Here is a 21,592-nt window from a genome sequence, read left to right on the forward strand (position 1 = left end):
GAGATGATATTTTCTCCTCCTTTTCTTCCTTGGGCCATGCCCTTCTAGCGTCAAAAGAGTGTGGTTGGCCAAGTGAAGACAGTGTGGCAAATATATCACTTCCCTGTATAAAAACCCATGTAATATTTGCCATAATTGCTCATTTTTTAAATTGGACAATTGGATCAACTTACCAAATTGAAGGGTCAGGATCACACTAATATTAAATTGATGGTCCAGATTAGCTCTCAAGGAATTCTCATATTAAACACCTACACAGTTCAGATCTAGACAACACTCACGAAATTAACGGTTGTGATTGTAAACATTCATCAGATTTTCTCGCAATCTCTTTTCGATCTAAAATAACTTCCATCACCGCCGTGTGCGATGTTGCCCTACCAGTAACTAATCCATACTATTCTAAAAGCCTAAATCGTTGAAAATTCAACAACCATCTTTTGCTCAAATCCCATTTTCGTCCCACTTTTGTTTTCGTTAGACTTCCTTGTATGTCCTCCTTCTTTCTGGTCTTCTCGTCATTTTAGTTTATGCTTTGCCCTGGGAATACGTCCAAGAATCCCACCAGCGCTGTCTCTCTTTTTAGCCTGTACACGTATCATCTGCAACCCGCCAAATGTCCCATTATGTTACAAGTATCATCTGCATTCCACCATATGTCTCTCATTTTACATACCTCATTCGCATTCTACCGAAGTTCAGAGCTTTTTTTTCCCTATTTCAAAAGAAACACATCTCCCACTCCCAGTTCTCTCTCTAACAGGTCTGACAATTTTTACGGTGCATCTTCTACTCAGCTCTCCCCTCTCTCACAGGTATGCTCTCTCTCAATGTCTTTCTCAATCTTTTTCTTAATCTCTCTCTCTTTTTTCTCTTGTTTAATGTGATTTTATATTTTCGTAGATGTGTGGTGTCCTTGTGCAGGTACCAACCGTTTGAGGAAATGCTAACATGGGCAATACACTTCTTAAAATGAAAAGGGGAGGCCTTCCATTCTCATTTCACCGGCTACAAATTCTCAAGCTGCAATTGCTAATTCATTTTCCACAAAGAGGTGGTTAGCATCTTCATCATTCGGGTTCATTGGGTGTGTGGTTTGTGAGGAGATGAGAAGAGACGACTAATGTGGGAGTAGATCTCCCACATTAGGCTGTAAATATCTCTTCATCTTCTTGTTGTTTGTGTGCTTTTTTTCCCTATGCCTGCCTTCTCTGCCTACCATAGTTTTTTTTTAAAAAATTTTCAGAAAATCAAATGAAATTTGGTATTTGTTTGATGGTGCTTTCTTATTTTTTCCTCTGATTTCTATTTCTTTCCTATTTTTCTTTTCCACGATAAGGAGGATCTTTCATTGAGCGACTGAAAGATGTTGGGAATTTTAAGGCAGAAGCTGAGATGCGGAGGGTTTACTGCTAATTGTATTACTTTTTTATGTGCTCTTTCCAAGCTTCTTCCTATGCAGGACTATGAGTCAGATGTGAATGCACGATCAGAAGTCCGTTCAGAAGACAATAAGTACATTGAACTATGACATGTTGTTTTCAAAGGTTTCCAAACAGTTGTTGAATTCCTCTGCTATTTTCAGAAATTCTAGAGGTTATGACAATTGGAGGATATTTCTGTGATTTTGGTTTCCTTCTTCATCTTCACCTCCACCTCACTTGCAAATCTTCATAGATTTCTACTTAGATTAGTGAATTTTTCTTGTTTTTTTTATTTTCTATTATAATGTCGACTCCTTTGGTTAGTTTATTGCATGTTGTTTTTTTATTGTTCCCTCATTTTTGTGATGTTGTTTTCAAGGGTTTACCAACAATTGTTGAATTCCTCTGCTGGATGTTTGAAATTCTAGAGGATATGGCGATTGGAGGATATTTTAGTGACTTGGGTTTCCTTCTACATCTTCACCTCCACCTCCTTCGTCAATCTTAGTAAGTTCCTGCCTTTAATATTAGTAAGTTTATTACTTTTATTCATTCTATGTTTTTTATTTTTATTCTATTTTTCAGGTGTCGTTTTTGCTATGTGTTGATTTGGGTTGGGCTTTCGGGTTTGTTTAACGTTCTTTTTCTTTATGGCTTTTCAGGAAAATTACTGAACTTGATTTATTAGTTTTAGTTAAATTGTATGACCTATTCGGTGGATTTATTTATTGCTTTTCCATTTTCTTTAGTCTGGAAATAAAAGGAAGATTTTAATTTATTTTTTCAGATTAAAAACCCTACAAATGATATGCCTCATTTTTTTTATGGGTAAGCTGGGATTTAGCGGGGACCCCTACCAATTTATTAGATAAAGAGAAATATGATGCTATAAAAGCACAGAACCAACCCTAACTCGGAACATGTCATAGAGGGAGAACCAAGGCTCACTACATGAGCGACACACACTAAGCCTAAGAGATCAAGATGCTCAATATTTGTGAATTACATAAATGAAATGCCTCATTTGTTAGCCTGATTGTTATAATCTCACCCGAACATTGTTCGATCTCAGGAACTCCAACTATAATTTTTTTATGGAACTTACAACCATAGAAAATTTAATTTTTATTTCCAAATCATAAGGAATTGGAACTCTAAGAAAGATGTCTCCTGTCAAGCAGGAATTTCCATGATTTATTCAATCCATTGATTTGATAACCATGTTTGTGAATTAAATTTATAAGATTTGGGTGTAAGAGAGGTTAGCCTGATTCATTCTCCCATTAATTATCTTATGGTCCCATTAATTATCTTATGGTAATTTCCATCAGCATTTGCAGTCAACTGAAATTGATATCTATTATTTAGTCCAATATAGCTTGGGAAAAAGATCCATGCGAAGGAAATGGAGAAAAATACTATGCAGGCCAAATCTAAGGTATTGTCCCGGTTCAATATCTTATCATGGCTTATGTTCCTTCTCTAATGTTTAAATTAAAGGGGTAGAAACTACTAAAGCAACTTGTAAATATAGGCTTCCGTACATCAATTGAGTTTCACATTTGCAATGCAGTGGGTTTTGGAAGAAAGTATTGCATTTAAGTAGTCATATGTACACTCTTCATTTTTGAATTTTTAGAATTGATTTTTGAGTCCATATTTATGAGACATTGGGATGTTTAAGCATTTTGGTAAAAATTTATGTTAGGCTTCAAGTGTTTCCCATATTTATTGAAATGAACATAAATCCAATATAAGACCTACCATGTCTCATGCTCTTCATGTGCATGACTACTTAAATGCTCTTCATGTGCAAGACCTGTATATATATGCTCTCCATTTTACACCATGTATTATGCAATACACAAATTTGACTATTTTTTTTGTTGAATGGCTTGACTAATTTATTTGTGTTCATATTTTTTGAATACAACTATCCGATATTTTTCAAAATCTTTCTACAATACCTTGATCTTTTTCAAAAAGTAGTCTCAATATCTTGGAAATGCTAAAAAAGATAGATTCCTCTCTTTTTTTATAGATAAATATGGATTTGAAGTTGTAATTTCTTTCTTTCAAGAAAGCTTTTTGATTTTTCTTTCACGAGACCTACTTTGTTTGCAACTGCACATTGGGGCATGGATGTGGTAAAATTGACCTATCAAGTTTGGGGTCTATGTTTGCCCCTCACTAATGTAAACGTTGTCATGTAATCTTTGTGTAACCACCCCTCTTCCCTAGGCAAAGAGAAGGTAGACCCACTAACCCCTTCTGACATCTATTTTGGATTGTCATCATCTCAACTCATGGAAGTTTTAACCTCATTCAGTCAGCTTTAGAGAGGGGAGCTATTGTTTTTTTCCCTGATTCAATATGTTTTATTTTGGATCTTAAATTATGGATCGAGGTTTTGACATTGTTCAACTGTTACTTTTAAAATAGCAAGGGGGGTGGGCTTGTAGCTCCATGGTTGAGGCTGTGTATCTCAACCTTGAGGTTGCATGTTCGATCCTAGCTTACCTATCAAAAACAGCTCAAGATACCAAGGAAAAAGAGACCAATATTTGCAAGTTACAAGTTTCCAGAGAGCTCTTTCTCTTGGATTTAGTCTATAGGATTGGGATTTTCCTTCCCCCAGGCCACTTTTATGCCTTTTCTATTCGCAATGCACACCACAAATCATCTATTTTCCTCATATATGGTATGGTTTATAATGTTCTCGGTTCGGTTCCGGAACCGAAGAACCGAACTTTGAATATATATATATATATATAATATTTTTATATTCTATTATATATATACTTAATAATATAAATTACTTATAATATTAATAAGTAATAGTTAATACTATTCTTATAATAAGAAAGTAACTTATATTATAACTTTAATTAAAAGTTTTTATAAATTATAATTAATAATTAATAATTAGCCATTAGAACCGAAGAACCGAACCGGACCGAACCGATTATTTTCGGTCCGGTTCGGTTCGGTCCTACTGTGTACTACGGTTCGGTTCGGTTCTTACGGTTCATGGAACCGAGAACCGAGAACCGAAAAAAAAATGAACCGAGAACCGAGAACCGAACCGGTTGGCCACCCCTACTGGTGACTTTTGTGAGAAGCATTATCTTGGTTAATTTTTTTTTTTGGGATTGATGTGTGAACACTATTGTTTGCATCCCTCTGTGAATGGGTTTGAAATTTGGATTTTGGATGGCCCTTATGTCTCCTCTCTTGTTTTCTATACATGGTAATCCAAGTATCTTACTATCTCATTTTTAATTTGGTTATCTTGATATAACAATTTATATATAGGTTCATAGTATCCTGAAATGAAAAGTCTTGAAACTCAATTATTTTCATTTCCTTTTAAACTGTTTGTTTTATTCAACAATCATATCCATTTTTATAGGTGTAAATTTTAACTTGTAATTTGGCCGTTTTAACAATTAGGGCCCGTTTGGATGCCGAGAAGATTTTGATTTGGAATTCTCACATTTGCAGCCCTTTTTGCGTTGACATTTGAATCCGGATCAAATCCTTGAATTTCCAATTCAGCGACTGACAGTGAAAAAAATCAGATTTCCAAATAAGCTGTGGAAATAAGAAATTGGAAATCCACAAATCTGGTAGTTTCCTTCACCCTCTTGGTTCCTCAACCTCTCGCCTGCACCAGGAATTAACCCCTTCCCTCTCCGTCTCCCTCAACATGAGCTGGCAGATCTATTCATTTTGTATTGAAAACTCAATTCCAAATCCAAATACAAAATCCGAGGTATCCAAACATGCCCTTATTGATTTATTTCTTACATTAGTTCATAGAATGTATGTTGTAATCTTCTATCTAATTTGATTTAGATAAATTTGCTCTTGCTCATTTCTTGTATTAGATCTTTGTCATTTTTGCTATACTTTTTATATTAAACTTTGGTAGCATAGATATGGGCTTTGGTTTTAGCTGTTTCCGATTATGGTAATGGATGCATCCAAAAGTAGTGAAGGCCTCAAAAATGTGTAAATTGGAACCTTACAGCATAGCACTAGACAACATAAAGTCATAATCCATGTTTTCTTTTTCCTGTGTTTGGTTTGCCTTTACACATTTTTTGTGGATTTAACTGATGAGTCAACCAACATATTAGGCAGCAGAGGAATGTACATCGGTGCTTCCAATTTGAATCGACTAATTCAGTATATCGGTGCTTGAGCTGGATCAGAAGCACACTGGAGCCTTGATGCTGCGGGCACAAACATTGGTCACCCTTTAGGAGTTCCAGTCAGTACCTACAAACGTGACTCAGGACACAACTGGTATGTGTCTCACCTGCTTTATTCCCCAATGGTTTGATACCTTAAATATTTTGCATGGAGACTGTGCTAGATATTGATGCTTCAAATAGTATTGCCCGTTCATGATTAACCACCTTTGTCAGTTTAAAATTGCAACACCAGTTGGATATTCAATTATGAATTAAGTCTGTCGGCTATCTAATTTAATGATGCTTTTGCTTGTGAAGTCACTTGATCCCGTACTTGAATCTGAAGAAGAAGCACTGGCATCTGAGCTTGAAGAGGTAGTAGTAGAAGTGACAAGCCAATGGTTTCAAAAGCAGATGAGGATCAAAAAACTGAGCCTGCAAGCACAAATCACCACTCTGGCTAAGGCTTCAAAGATGCATCTGATTTACATTCCAAAGGATGGGAAGTATCAAGTTCATTAATCGTGTAGAGAAATGCTTGTGGACCTCATATGCTTTTATCATAAAGATTTCGTAAAGACAAGTTAAGGATGAATCTTCACGGCAATACATGTGCGTTGACATTGAAGAAATAGATGATAAAGAGTGGAAAAAGACTCCAACAGAAATAGCTGCACTTCTGCCGAATAACTAGACCGTATTAGTTTGTAGCTCATCCATTTCTTCTTGAGCCCTAAGAAATGGTTTAGGTGATGGACTTGCAGAGATATTAAGAATTTTCCGGAGAGCTGAAGCACCCTTTGTTGGATTCACTTTTGTTCGTTACATGGTGACATTTTAAAATTTTATTTTAATAGTATATACCTTTTTTCAAATGTTCAAATTATTGTCATACATTATGTTTCCCCATACCTAAGTCACCTTAGTTAGCTTACAGAGTGAGTTGTCATTTTAACTTTAACTGGTCTATACAATGCTAGTTTTCACAAATCAATTTTTTTTGATATACTAAATCATGATGTAAGATATATATGCCTTAGTTGAGATTTAGGGATGTTTGAAAGCTAAAGAACATTAATGTTGGATTTTTTTCTTTTTGTTGGTCTTTAATCCTTATAATTTCCTTACCTCCATTTTGTAAGATATTGATTCTTGATTATGATTCTTCAATGAATGGGAAGAATCAATTATTCTTCAATTATTAATTTCTTGGATAAAACTTCTCCATTTGTTCTCCTCTCATTACTGGCACGCACGTTGCAACGCACGTGCACTTTTACTAGTGAGTAATGAAGGGGAAATGATATCACAACAGCCACTTCTAATACGCACTACATCCATTGTCCTATATACTTCAACTATATGTTACAATTCCCAAAAGGCTGCATGACAGCAGCCTTTGACAGTTGGTTAATTCATGTAGGACAAGTTGATTCAACTATTATCTAAACCTGGCTGCATGTGCTACTAGAGAAAAAGGGGGAGAGTTTTGGGAATATAAAATGGGATTGGCTAGCGTCCTTTGCAGAAAGCACCTTCGCGCTCGTCCTTTGCATATGATGACAGCCACGGCAGTGAATAAGACAAAATCTGTCAAATGTCAACATAGATGGCTGTCATCACATGCAAAGGACGGGCGTGGAGGTACTTTCTGAGAAGGAGGCTAGCAAATCCCATATAAAATATCCAAAGTTGTTGGAAAAAAGAAAAGATATCTTAAGAAAGTAGGGATTTGACAGGCAATTCCGTGGGAAGCCATTTCGCGGCTTGGCTTTTCAACAGATTTTGGTGATATTTGCTAGGACCATTGCAGAAGGCATTTTGCGGGCATGATTAGTGCATCCACATAGGCTCACTTTCAACATATTTTGTCTGTATTCATTTAATTCATATGAGGTAGTGCAAACGATTTTTTTATTTTTTTTCACAACCTATCTACATGAGAGTCTAACAAACGAATGGTATAGATCACCCAATAATATGAGCCACAAAAAGAGGAGATGATATATTCTCCTCCTTCTCTTCCTTAGGCCACCCCCTTGTAGCATAAAAAAGAATTGGGCTGGCTAAGGGAAAACAATGTGGCAAATATATCACTTCCTCACATAAAAACCCATCTAATATTCTAGACAATTGCTTATTCTTTAATTAATTATGTATGGAAAAATTGCCAATTGGGGATACCAAAATATGAGAATTGTGAACCGGGGACTCACATTTGAAAAATTGTTAGAGAGGGACGAAAATGAGGTTATCAAGTCTCTAAAAGAGGGTTATCAACCATCTAAATGGGGTTATCAAACTCTCCCTCTTTAACAAGTTTTCAAAAGTGTGTCCCCATTTACAATTCTTGTATTTTGGTGTTCCCCATTGGCAATTTTTCCATTATGTATTTGCAAGCTTTAATTGGACAATTGGAGATCATCCAATAATACGTCTGATGATCTCGTCATGAAATCACCGAACTCAACCAACCAAATTGAAGGGTCAGGATCACACTAATGCTAAATTAATGGCCCAGATCAAGCGCTCACGGGATTCTCATATTTAACACCTAATATGAGAGTGGGGTTGCTTCTTTTTTTCTATCGTTTTCTTTGCATATTTTCTCTTTTGTAGGATTTCTCCCTTTCTCTATTTCCTCTCCCCTGATTTTTTTTTCCGAGGATTTGAACGAGATGGGAGAGGAAAAGCCAAAACCTAGCGGGGTATGGCCCACTGTTAAGCCCTTCGTTAATGGTGGAAGTGCAGGAATGCTCGCCACTTGTGTCATCCAACCAGTTGATATGATCAAGGTATTTCATTTCCTTTGATGGGTATTCTATAAATCTATCTTTTTCTACACGAAAATGAGTTATTAGGGGATCTATGATGATTGGTGAGATGGGTATTTTGCCATTTGGTGTTTTTGATTGAATTGATCTTGATTTAGTTGTTCTATGTTTGTTTTTTCTTCTTTTTCTTTCAGGTTAGAATTCAACTAGGTCAGGGTTCTGCTGGACATGTGGCCCGGACCATGTTCCGCGATGAGGGTCTCGGTGCCTTTTATAAGGTTTGCCCCAAAAACATGATGATTTTTTTTTGTTTAAATTGAAAAAAATGAGTTGGGTATGCTGGTATTTATTGATCTGTTGATGAACAATGGTTTAGAGGGTCGGATCTGGTGTTTATACTGAATTGGAAGCAGGTTTGGAATGCGTGTCTTGTAATTTGATATGATTTAGAAATGGAGTTGAAACTGAAATAAATAAATTAGTAAAACTTTTGATCAAATGGAATGGGTGGGATTTTTTCTAAGTATCAGCATTCTAAGTTGGGAGTCCTTATGGGTCACTGAAGTGGAAATTTGTGAATCATTATTAACAAATTTCAAAACCTAGTAGTACCAGCATTCTATAAAGTGTTTTTATTTTCTTGAATTTAGTCTGGGTAGCGTATGGGAGTCTTCCAAGTTATCCAAGGGTGTGGTTTGTCAATATTCCTTCATGTCCTCTCTCTATCTCTATCTCTTTGTGAGACAAAGTATGAGGTTATGCTATTAATAAAATCGAAATCATGCTACAGAATAATAAATGAAAAGAGTTGTAGAAATGAATCACGTAGGAGAAGAGGGTTGTCCACGTTTGAGGGGATTCAAAGTAAATCCTTATTAGCTTTGGTATGGACTATTCCATTTTTCTCCCTAAGAAAATCAGCAAGAAGGAGCTTGTCCATGTTATCTAATGTGGCCATGACTGTTGAGTATACAAAGGAATCTCCAATGATGCTCTGTTTATGCTTTATCCATTTTCTGATGTTTAAGACATCTCCTTTTATGCAAACTTTAAATGGGAAAACAGATATTGGTATTCCGAGACTGTTGAAGAGGTGGTCCCATCTTTATATCCTCCACAGAGATTCCAAACTTTCTGGAAATGTTCATTGTGTGTTCCCCATCTCTTCCTCCCATCCCAAATTATTAAATTGAGTCTCAAATGAGGCATCCTCAAAGATCAAGGAATTTTCATCCTCCGAGTTTGAAATCAAGGTGTTGTTATCTACGCATGGAGAATAAAGTTCCACTTCATTAATCTTCTCTTCCCATTTTCATAACTGGAATTTTAGAACCTTTTTTCACTCAATAGGAAGGGAGGACTGAGATGGTCAACCCCAAGAAATGTACAATGGAATCAAAAGGACAAACAAAGGACATCCACTAGAAAGAAACTAAGAAAAAAAAAACAGATCAAGGGGGGAGAAAATCAAACATCTCAAACCCTTATCTATTTCCGCCCTTGCTATGCTATCCGCCGCACTATTGGTGGTTCTTCTAACGCGATTAAAGATAATTGAAGACCCAGCCACACGATCTTGGATTTCATCGAAAAATTGTGAGAATCTCCAAGGGGAGACACTAGACCCTCTAAGCCAACGGATGACATTGAGCGAGTCTCCTTCCACTACCACCTGTCCATACTCTCCCTGTCCAAACACTTAATACCTTGATAAACTGCTCAAACCTCCGCCTCGCTAGCATCTACAATTCCAATGGGCCCCGCAAAAGCCCACATCAAATTTAGAACCTCTTTGTATCATTGCCGTCCTCCCCATTGGATTTGAAACTATTCTCCTCCGCCTCCTCCTCCTCCCTGTCTTTAGGCGACATCAATCTTCTTCAGTTCGGTTTGAGACTTTCCTCTCCCCTCTAAAATCATTCTATCTCCCATAACATTGAATGACCAAATGGAAGTGGAGGTAGAAGACGTACCTGGTTGGGGATCCGAGTTGAGAGAACCATGTTTGCAGCATTGATAGGTCACTGAGAACCATTGCATAGCTTCTTTCAGTCCCTATTCTGATCTTCCATATCTCATAGAGTTATCCAAAGCATTCCAATCGACTATTTGGATGCTGGAATCCTCCTCTTCGATGGCTTCCTTGGCATCTTGAAAATTCTCGCCCTTCTTCTGCAATGTTTCATTGTTATGAAAATCCCTAGCCAGATTTATCCATGCAACCCCTTTTGTCTGAACTGGCAGAAGTTCTTGGATTAGAAGAGTGTTCCTACCTTTTTAAAAAAAAGTAGTGTTCCCACCTTTTGATTCTCCCTATTGTGACTTATAAAGCTCAAGCAACTTCTCTGTGGGCTCCATAATACCCTTAATTAAATTTGGTATACTCCCATTATGTATGTCTCACATTGTGGTTTTGTTGGAATGTCTCCCTTGTCGGCATCCTCTTTTGCAGCCTTTAGTTACTTTTATGAAATTGAAGATAGGGCGGGACAATGAGGCAGCACACCCTAAACCCCATTATAATATTGGTATGGCATTTGCTTCTGTAATTTTGACTACTGGGACCTGCCACCTCAACCCTAGAAGACTCCTCCATTTTCATTGGGCCCACCACCCCTCACCTTTCAGATCATCTATTTGACCCTTTCCTTGTCTACAGGCCTGAGATAATTTCCGGATGCTAAAACGATTAGGATGGTTCCAAAATCTTCCCAATCTTTGCCCACATTGCCTCTTGACTCCCAAAATTGCTGAAAGCAACTCTTGATGCCCTTCCTAGTTCTTTTCGGTGTCGTCCTCAACTTTCACGTCCACATGGAAGCAACATTTTTGCACCTCCAAAACAACCAAGAAGGAATCTGACTTCCATCCCTCAAATGGATACTAACACGAGCGTACGCCAATGTCTCAGCTCAAGTTGATCTAGGTTCCACCTCCATCACCACTCCCATATATTCACCCAGTTTTTTTAAGGCCTATTGCCCCCATGCAAGGAAAGAGATTTTGTAAGACCAAATCCATACCCTTTGTGATACATGGTGCAGATAAGGCTTCCATTTCAGAAAACCCGAAAAATCCTCCAGTTCTCTTTTCTTGCAACTTTGAACCTCCTCTACCTCCTTTTTGATAAAAAAACTTCTTTCTTTCAACTTTGAACCTCCTCTACCTCTTTTTCTGATAAAAAAACCTAGAGATAGAAATCCTCACCCACTTTCTTAAAATCTACGTGCCCTTTATCCTTTAGATGATGCCCTATATCTTCCCCCACGATACCTTCTTTAAGCTTACCAATTAGACATTTCTGCAGGGAATTCCTTCTCACCTTTGCTGTCGCGTCCTTGACTGCCACTGCATCTTGAGAGGATGAGCTTCTGCTTCCCAATTGCTAGGCCAATGATCTCCATCAGTTAAAGTGGACAAGAAATGGGTATTCCCCTTAGAAAAGCAGTGCTCAAAGGATGGCTTCCAATTTTCTCTGTATTTTTACGTTCTCCTTCTCAACTATCTTACCCTATTTTCCTAAGGGCAACAGCACCGATAGAACTTTCTCTACCAAAAGTTGGTGTAGGAGCAGACACTGCTATTCAAATCAGGCCCTAAGTCCCCAGTCAGCGACTGGCGTGGAGCACTCCTCTTCTACTCTTACTTAATAATCCACCCTTCCTTTTCTTTTGACAAGGGCAATGTGATTTCCTTCACTAAGGCTGGCGCCCTCCGAGCATAGAATTTCCTATACCTGAAATTCAAGAATACACAGTCGCTTCATCTCCAATCTCCCTCCCTCCACCCTTGGCAAACAGTCTCCATCTCTGGACCTTTGCTTGCAACAATCTCGACAAGCCAAACGATGCATATTAAGTGAGGGCTTTGACGTGCCCGCAATTTAGATTTGATGATGATTCTTGGAGGATTTTTTCTCAATTATAATTTGTTAGAGAAGAGAAACCTTATTTAATCAGCTTGCTATTGAAAGATGTTGACTTTTCAAAAAAGTGGCTACATGGGCTGACATACTAATTGATGTAGAGAACCATGAGATGTGTTGAAGATCCAAATAAGAATGAGTATAAGCTCAAGAACTTCCTTGGAGAATCTTCACACATGATATTGTCTAAAGGAGGATTGGATTCTAAACCATTTTTATTGGATGATGTTTTCTAAACACCCACAAATCAAGAATTTCTGTGGTGGTGACAAGTGATGACTTTTGAAATGCCAATCCACTAAAACAAGTGTTTGTTTCACCTCCAATGATGTGCAAATGAACCTTTAGTTTATGGTCCCACTCATTCCATATATTCCTCCACTTCAGAACTATAAGTTTATGCTTCCACTCATTCCATATATTCCTCCGCTGTAGAACTATCTGGTATCAAGTCAAATGCCCCAAGAAGAAGTCAATTGTGGAATATTTGCCATGGCTGCCTTCGCTATCAAGTGACTTTCCATTTTTGTGAGCTCACTATCTAAACATGTCCAGAGAAGTGACAATTAACTCAAATAAATAAGCAAAAAATCCTCAATCCTTTGATTTATCTTCTTTAGCTTTTCTAGGTTTTATGTAACTTTATATACTTGATTATCTAATTATTTCTTGGCTGTAAACAATGTTTTGAAAGTCGGAATCGAATTGTAATCGGGGTCGAATCATATCGTATCGTAAATCGTAAGATTCATTCAAAAATATAAAAAATATGTATAATAAAAAATTATAAATAAATTAAAGAATAAAAATAGCCAATTATTCATTTGTAATCCAAATTCATTAATTCAAACAGAAACTACCATGATTAGCATTCAATATCATAATATGAATTGTTTGCTGACAAACATGACACATACTAATCATCTAATTCTCATCCAAACCCATGCATCTTGGTTAATAATCTTTAAAAAAATACACAAGATCATATTAATTCTCAAAGTCTCTGTTAACTTTCCAACTTCTCCAAAAGCTTAAGCTGTTGAAGAAAGGCGTTATTTATCTTTTATACTTTAACACTCCCCCGCACGTGTGGCCCACTTGGCAAACACGTGGCACATGTGGGCCGACCATCGCATGTGGATTTTTGCTATCCGGGAGGTTTGAACTCGAGACCTTTGGCTCTGATACCATGTTAACTAACCAACTTCTCTAAAAGCTTAAGCTGTTGGAGAAGGGCATTATTTATCTTTTATAGTTTAACAGTCTCAAACATCAAATGACAAATATCAATCATAAAAGACGGGAATCGATGTTGTCCTTATTATGGTAGTCTCCCACCTTGACTCCCACCTCGATGTGAATAATGCTCTCAACAAATGCTTTGTGCTCGACTGGTTCGATTTGTTCGAAGCCCTACTCATCTGTCTTCTTCCTTCTAATGAGAGGGATTTCAAATGCTTCTTGTAATGTAGAAAGGAAATGAGGTCTTTTGAAAGAAAAACATATTTCCTTTTATATAAAACTTAATTTGGATAAATCGTATGAATCGTACAATTTACAATCGAATCGTAAGATTCAATAAAAAATCGTAAGATTCATACAAATTAAGATTCAATCATGGGATTCAAATCGTTTTGCCTAAGAATCGTAAATCGAACCGTAAATCGTAAGATTTTCAAAACAATGGCTGTAAATACAAGGTGAAGAAACTTTATTTGTTTGCAAGTACATTATTTGAAGCATCATTTTCTTCACATAATTTTTAATTGACTGCTCATTGACACATTCAAGATTGAAGTTTACCCTCCAACTCCAAGCAGATAACTTTTTTGTACTGTATCTAAACTGCATCTTTTTGGAGCAGGGTCTGTCAGCTGGGTTGCTCAGGCAAGCTACATATACAACTGCACGACTTGGATCTTTCAGGTGAGACATCTCTGCACATGAACTTCTGCAAATTTATAAGAATTTCATGGTATGGCTCTTGATGCGTCGTCTCATATTAATGTGTGTGTGTGTGTTTTTGTTTTTTTTTTTAAATTATATGTTGTAAAGATAGATGTTAAACACTTGAAAGGTTGATAAATAATTTAGTCCCCGGTTTCATGGCGGAGCCTTCTTGTTATCTTGTATCGTCTTTGGAAGTTCTTTTTGAACGTGAGAGCATTTGATGGTGGGGGAATTGCTTGGATGATTAAATTTTTGTTCTTGTCGGTCTCAGGCGCTTGTTTGTTCGTTTCATTGTTTGTTCTTTTCTTTCGATGCCATCTCTAGTTCTTGATATTTCTCCAATGTTAATACTGCATAATGTTTGCATGAGCATGGTGAAGCTGACGGAGGGTGCTTATTCTGCAGTGCGGTTTTGGATATTTTCTTTTGTTGCTGATTCCACCGTTGGTTTCTATGCGTGCCAGATCCCAAAGTTTAGTTCAAACATTTGCTACTAATAAATTGAAGCACCTGCTTTACATTTTCCAAAAGGACATCTTTTTTCTAAAATAGATGTGGGAAGATCCCAATTTAGAAAGCTTATTTAATCTAAAACGACCACATACATATATAACAAAAATAAGACTCAGGATAACTGAAAAGGAAGCCTTATAAATTATTCATACATGTTTTCTGCTTTAATTTTTCTATTCACCTGCAAATTCATAGTTTTTTATTTAAAATTGCAACATGAGACATGAAGTGTCCCAATATACCTTCATGAGTGATAAGGACGTGATTCTATTTTATAATGTCACCTGAACACTTTGTCCATATGTGCCTTGGAGTGTTGTGTTATGGAGTGTCAAAAAACCAAAAATAGATGTGGGTAGCTATATTTGTACGAATATTTTACTTAGAGTGCCGCTCTTGCTTTGGAATCTTGTGGGTAATAGATGCTGTCATAAAATAGCTCTCTCTCTCTCTCTCTTTCTCTCTCTCTCTCTCTCTCTGAAAAGAAGACACCATGAATATCTTATTTTCTACTTTGGTAGCGCAGAATCCATCATGGAAGCAAATTGACATTGGTACACGGTTTTTGGTGATGCTTAGTGATGGATTCTTCTGTCAATCATCAATGAAGTGGTGATCCGCCCATGGGGAGCCTGGATCCTATTTGGTGATCTTAAACCTTCTTGTATAGACCAAGTAATGTCCATTGTCTTGTCTGAAGCCGTACCAGAAGTATTGTAATGATCTGTCATCTAAGGTCATTTTTGCAAGTATGATTTTTCCCCCATGGAATAGTAGTTTATCAATTGGTGAAAGTAGGTTAGGTATGGTGGGAGAAGGAGAAACTTGAGAGGGTACGGGCGAGGAGAGGGTAAGAAGTGGCTAAAAATAGGGAAAAACTAAATTTATTTTTAATGGAGTTTTTTGTTTCCTTGCTTTTCAGCCTTTTCTCACCACCTTCTCACTCAATCCCTCTCGGGTCTCCCACTCTCCCTCATAACTGGATAAGCTAATATTCCATGGAAAAAATTCCTGGTTGCCAAACTCAACATAATTGCTAACTTTAAGTTCTTTTTTCTTTCTTTCCTACCTAATTGCTAACTCAACATTTGTTGCTTCTTTTTTTTCTATGACCTTACCAGTTACCACATACTTGTGTTGTGACGATTTGTTATGATGGATGACAGAAGGCCATGATGAGGTGAGTGCCTTATACCATAATCAAACTTGGGACCTGGCTGAATAATCTATAGGAAAAATGTGTGCTTTGGTGTCGCTGGGTTTTTACAGTGAAAGGTTTACCTAATGGTACCATTGAACGCTTGAAGTCTCATTTGGCTGCAAATGTGTACACCCAGACATTTGGTATTGACTACTCTGAAACTTTTACACCTGTCTAAACTTAGTTAGGGTGACCATCTCCATTTTATTAATGGCATTAGGGCAATCATCTCTTTTTTTATGGCACTAGGGTAATCATTTCTATTGCCGCTAACCTTGATTGCCTGTTGTTGAAATTGGACGTTAAAAAAAAGCCTTTCTACATGGAGACTCTACGTGCATAAGTTTATGTGGAGCAACCTCCTAGGTCTTCTGTGTAGGGGAAGTCAGGTAAGGTGTGCACATTACGAAAGGTGATCTTTGGTCTGATGCAATCACCTCATCTTTGATTTGAATTTATCTCCATCATAATGAATTATGGGTTCCGGCATAGGAGTGTAGGACATTCTATTTTCATATGGAGGCAATGCAATCAAGTTGTGATTCTTGTTGTATACGTAGACAATATTGTATTATACGTAGACAATATTGTTGTCACCGGGGATGATAAGAAACATATAGATGTTATCAAGAGATACAAGCTACTGTACAAACCAAAGACCTGGACAAACTTTGCTATTTGGGATTGAAGTTGCTCGGTCAGCATTTGGGATCAGCTTGTCTCAAAGGTAATATGTTCCATTTCAAAATAATACTTATAGGAAAAGAAATATTTGGTCGTGTGATAGTTAGGTAGTACAAATTCCCAACTAGGCAACAGTATCTACCAGGAGTCTTCGAATTATTTTCCCTTTTCCTTGACCAGCTTTGCAGTGGGGTCCATCGGTGTATATAAGCATTGTTAGACAATTTATGCAAACAACCCATTGTTGATCATTGGGAAGTTTGACGTTTTCTAAGGTACCTCAAGGGAGCACCATGAGAAGGACTTGTGTTAAAGAAAACAATCACTAAAGTGTTCAAGATAAACAATCACTTAAAAGTAGAAAGTTTTGCAGTTGTAAATTGCACAGGATCACCTTCAGAAAGACAATCAACTACTGGTTATTTTACATTCATTTCAGAAAATCTAGTTACTTGGCACAACAAGAAACAAAATGTAGTGGCATGATCCATTACAGAAGCAGAGTACTGTGCAATGGCTCACAGTACTTGTGGGTTAATGTTGTTAAAGACACTGATGGACGAACTAAGCTTCAAGGATGCATACCTACGTCTTAAAAGGCTCGCATCTTGTAAACATATACAAATGTCTGTTTGAAAAAGAAAATGTATGGACGGCATCACTTAGGTGGGACAATATGTATACCTTTACATGCACTTATTATGTAGCATCATGTCCTGGGAAAAAGCGTAGCATATCACGTTTTTGTGAGTGAAATGTTACTCTTAAATGGAATTTTAGCTGTATATGGCTAGTGACTGTATCTTGGAGTCTCTAAATGAATGCTAAGGCAGGAATGGTTTGATTCCTAACAACAGGAATTTGACTATTAGAAAAATATTTCCAACTTGTCCATTTCAATAATTCTGTTTTATGTTTTTTTGTGAATGGGTCTAGAATTTGAGATGATTATGTAATGTATGTCTTTTAGACGAACTACTTGATCATTGTGTTCTCCGCAAAGAGTATTTTCAATAATTATTTAGCGTTTCTTTGTTTCTCTAAATTCAAACTTTGTTTGCATCTGAGAGGGATGTTTCCTTCTTTTGAGTATATTTGTCCATTGAAAATGTGTTATGGAAATCCTAGTCTTACAATGAATGTTTGGATTGACCTTCCTCGAGTCCAATATTTTTCCACTTGTGTTTCCTTCATCCTTTTGGTTCACGTGTTTTGAACGTGTCTTGTATAGAATGATTTAAGACATTTTTTAGAGTTTTGTAAACTCGATATTTTCCAGATGCTCTAGATTTACTAATGGCTGCCCATTTCCTATGGATGAAGATTTAATCTTTGGTGTTTTTTTCCATTTCTTAGCGTTGTGATTCCTATGATATAACATTTTATTAGTTAGTAACAATGACCTGTATGCTGCTTAGGATTTTGACAAACAAAGCAATTGTGGCTAATGATGGGAAACCACTGCCTCTCTATCAGAAAGCCCTTTGTGGGCTGACAGCTGGAGCAATTGGAGCATGTTTCGGAAGTCCAGCAGATCTAGCACTGATTCGCATGCAAGCTGACGCCACGTTACCTGCTGCCCAACGCCGGAACTACACCAATGCTTTCCATGCACTGTATCGTATTGTTTCTGATGAAGGGGTTCTGGCACTCTGGAAAGGTGCAGGTCCTACCGTAGTGAGAGCAATGGCATTAAATATGGGCATGCTCGCTTCTTATGATCAAAGTGTTGAGTTTTTCAAGGATAATCTTGGTTTTGGTGAAGCTAGTACAGTAGTGGGTAAGATACTCAACTATTACTCTAGGTTTATATCTTTCTAGACGAAAAAATATGAAGTGAGGTTTCCACTTTCCACTTATCATGCTGATTTTCATGGTTAACATTTACTTTTTTGTAAACAAGACCAATGAAGTGATGTTGAATACTGCAAGGAACTTTTGTCTATAATCAAAAGTCTAGCTTATCTATGGGTTCAAAAGTGTCGATATTGATTTTTCTTTGAAATTAACATTAAGAACGTGTGCTTTTGGGAGGCTACGTGCAAATTGTGCAGTGAGCTCTTATTGTTTTTCATGGTGGTGAACATGTTGAGTGAATGCCATGTATGTTGGTGGGGTTTATTTTTAACAAATATTTTCTGAAAACATGGATATTGAAATATGTTATAACTTTGCAGTCAGTTTCTTTAGATCTGGGAGGCTGACTAGTTCGAGAATATGGAAACTTAGAAAGAAATATTTCGAGTCGACTTTCTGAAATGCTAGTTGTTAGTTTGCTTCTAAGGATGTAATCATGAGTTGGCAATTTGTTCTGTCTCTATGGCATGTAGTGTAGTGTCTCCACTACAAAGTGAATATGTTAGTCTGTATTTGGTTGTTGTACTTTTCTTTCTATTCCGCCCTATGTTATTTTTTTGCCTCAGGGAATTTGTAGATCTCTTTTAAAGTTTCCCTTGCATGTGTTTTTTTTTATAGGTTCTTCCCTTGCATGTGTTGCCTTCCTTTTATTCCTTCTTCCCATTGAAAATTTGAGTCTGTTAGTCTTATCTTGGTGGATCATTTTTTTTGTCCAATCTGTCTGAAAGGATGTGAAAAAATGTGGTTAATTCATAGATTGGCCAGTGTATCAAGAGGTCTGCATCAAAATTTGAATAGTATTTGAAGGCACTGAAAACCCTTAGTTGTTGCAAATCTTATCCTTTTGCCATCCCAACTTAATATTTTCAGTTGATGGGGTTGGACCTATATTTGCCGACCCCAATTAGTTTGGGACAAAGGCTTAGTTGAGTTGAGGGGTTGGACCTATTTTTCAATTGAGCAAGGATTTTTACGTTTTGTAGTCTTCGACACCAACTTACCGATCAAAGAAAAAGTATTTATCAAATGGTGAATATTGGAGGTTTGACTTCCATTGTAACGATTCGGTACCAAGTTGCTGCCCTACCCACAAACATACTGGCTGCACCTGAGCCAACATTCATATCTTGTTCTGTTTTAAGCATGACCAAAGAAAATGCCAATCCCATGTGATTGCATAATGTGGAACTCTAGGGGTTGGCTGCATGATAAGGTAGGAGTAAGTGTTTTCTAATGGACGGTTAAAATGAATGTTCTATCTTCTCAACTCTGGCTAGGCATGGATAGTCATCGTTTTCAGTCAATTGCAAATGCATCAGTTATGATTTAGATTTTTTATTTTTTATATTAGAACTATTACTTTAGGTTTATATCTTTCTAGATGAAAAAAATATAAAGTGAGGTTTCCACTTTCCACTTATCATGCCTGGTTTCATGGTTAACATTTATTCAATCACTTAAATATTTTCATCTTTCAAAAAAGAAGAAGCTCGTACTAGCATACCATATATTCAAGGTTTATGGGGCGAATATTTGCTTGTATAACTCCAATGGCAATGCTTGCACAGCGTTGAATTTACAATATTTTATTTTGATGGATACTAGAGGAAAAAGTACAAAGAAAGAAAAAGAGTCTATTATATAGATTTAAGGGCGTCATCCATTAAACTTGGTTGGATTATAACTGCATCTTTTTTGTCACAGGAGCCAGTGCTGTTTCAGGATTCTTCGCAGCGGCTTTCAGTTTACCCTTTGATTACGTTAAAACCCAAATACAGAAAATGCAGCCTGATGCCACGGGAAAATACCCATATACTGGCTCCATGGACTGCGTCATGAAGACGATGAAAGCAGGAGGACCCTTCAAATTCTACACTGGATTTCCTGTCTATTGTGTTAGGATTGCCCCCCATGTCATGGTAATCTCTCTCTGTTTTTTTTAACTTGCTTGCTTTGTTGTCTTGATAATTCGCATCATTTCACCTTCCTTCTTATTTGTTCCATTAACTGTAAGGTGGGTTATTCTGCAGATGACATGGATATTCTTGAACCAAATCCAGAAGGTGCAGAAATCTGTTGGATTGTAGAGTTCCAACCAAGGGATTCTTCTTCATTGAACTTGAGCTTTTACCATTACAATAAGATTTCGGCTCTATATTGTAGTTGAGGCTGGTTTTGTCAACTTGATAGGCTTCTATTTCTTTAGGAGATTTTTACGCGATTGCATTATTTTGCAGTCGCCTTATCAGAAATCATGCTGATATTGTTTTTCATTGGTACCCTGTTACTCTGTTAGACACCATACCCTTCAACTTTTTATATGTGTTTCAAAATAATTTTAGAAACTTTTGGCATCAATATTGGAATGATAAATTTCTGTTTGATCCCCATTTACAACTGATAATTAGTGGCTGCATCTTATACTTTTCAATGCAGTGTAGAAAATGCAGTCATAATACTGAGAAGCTCGCACACACAAACGAAATGAGGTCAGCTATGAGGAAACCATTACCTTGGAAACAATGTAAAATGAGTTGTTATCTGCAGTGCCTGGTTCTGATATTCACACCAGTTTGTGTTCTCTGAATATGGCTTACTCTGTGGAAATGAGTTGCGTTGAGTGATGCTAGCAATTGGCTCCCCAGCATCATCTGTAACATTGTAAATGTGATCTACGGTGATGGGGACGGTTGATCTGATGTGACTAAAAGAAACAACGGTTCACATCTGATGTCTGATCAGATATTGTTAGAATGTCTCTCACTGCTTTCAAGTGACTGTGTGGCGCTAGCATTTCTCCATTTCAGTAAAATTAAATAGATTACATCCGCACTCCCCGGTTTTGACAGTGGCACCTATTTCTATCTTTTTACACTTCCTTCTTATGGGCTGTTAGAGGCTACTGTGGTCCGGTTGCATCTCGGGCCGGTTTTTATTATTTAGGGGCCGTTTGGATATGCGGATTTTAGAATGCAGGGTTTTAGTTTGAAAACAATGTAGAAGTGGGTTCATGATCAACCTGCTGTTTGCTGTCCTAACAATGTGGGAGGATATGCTACTCTCTT

General features: G+C 37.1%; 1 protein-coding gene and 1 long non-coding RNA gene across 21 annotated transcripts; both read left to right on the forward strand.

Moving 5' to 3' along the window:
* The first annotated feature begins 537 nt into the window (after positions 1-537).
* Positions 538-6,498, forward strand: LOC143845521 (uncharacterized). 20 transcript variants are annotated; one of them, XR_013234469.1, is made up of 7 exons: positions 550-815; positions 925-1,515; positions 1,804-1,931; positions 2,010-2,050; positions 2,756-2,862; positions 5,567-5,735; positions 5,942-6,498. It is a non-coding gene; the product is annotated as an uncharacterized LOC143845521 (long non-coding RNA). The 20 variants fall into 20 exon arrangements; XR_013234466.1 differs by lacking the exon at positions 2,010-2,050 and having other exon boundaries at positions 572-815; positions 925-1,057; positions 1,463-1,547; positions 2,793-2,862; XR_013234463.1 differs by lacking the exon at positions 2,010-2,050 and having other exon boundaries at positions 573-815; positions 925-1,054; positions 1,463-1,547; positions 2,793-2,862.
* Positions 6,499-8,201: 1,703 nt separating this feature from the next.
* Positions 8,202-20,915, forward strand: LOC143846341 (mitochondrial dicarboxylate/tricarboxylate transporter DTC-like). Its single transcript, XM_077354772.1, has 6 exons — positions 8,202-8,418; positions 8,592-8,675; positions 14,187-14,248; positions 18,089-18,450; positions 20,232-20,446; positions 20,558-20,915. The coding sequence occupies exons 1-6, from the start codon at positions 8,302-8,304 to the stop codon at positions 20,612-20,614; spliced, it is 897 nt and encodes a 298-aa protein (XP_077210887.1). The 5' UTR covers positions 8,202-8,301; the 3' UTR covers positions 20,615-20,915.
* Positions 20,916-21,592: the final 677 nt, after the last annotated feature.

Source organism: Tasmannia lanceolata, unplaced genomic scaffold (genome assembly GCF_043159265.1).
Source record: "Tasmannia lanceolata isolate RefF3 unplaced genomic scaffold, GAP_Taslan_0.1 ptg000015l, whole genome shotgun sequence".
Classification (NCBI taxonomy): Eukaryota; Viridiplantae; Streptophyta; class Magnoliopsida; order Canellales; family Winteraceae; genus Tasmannia; species Tasmannia lanceolata.

Bases quoted from the DNA above. Each gene is read 5' to 3' on its own strand.
- LOC143846341 (XM_077354772.1), top strand. From the start codon at position 8,302: ATGGGAGAGGAAAAGCCAAAACCTAGCGGGGTATGGCCCACTGTTAAG. The intron at 14,249-18,088 runs GTGAGACATCTC...TATGCTGCTTAG, and splicing joins GCACGACTTGGATCTTTCAG to GATTTTGACAAACAAAGCAA. The intron at 18,451-20,231 runs GTAAGATACTCA...TTTTTGTCACAG, and splicing joins TGAAGCTAGTACAGTAGTGG to GAGCCAGTGCTGTTTCAGGA.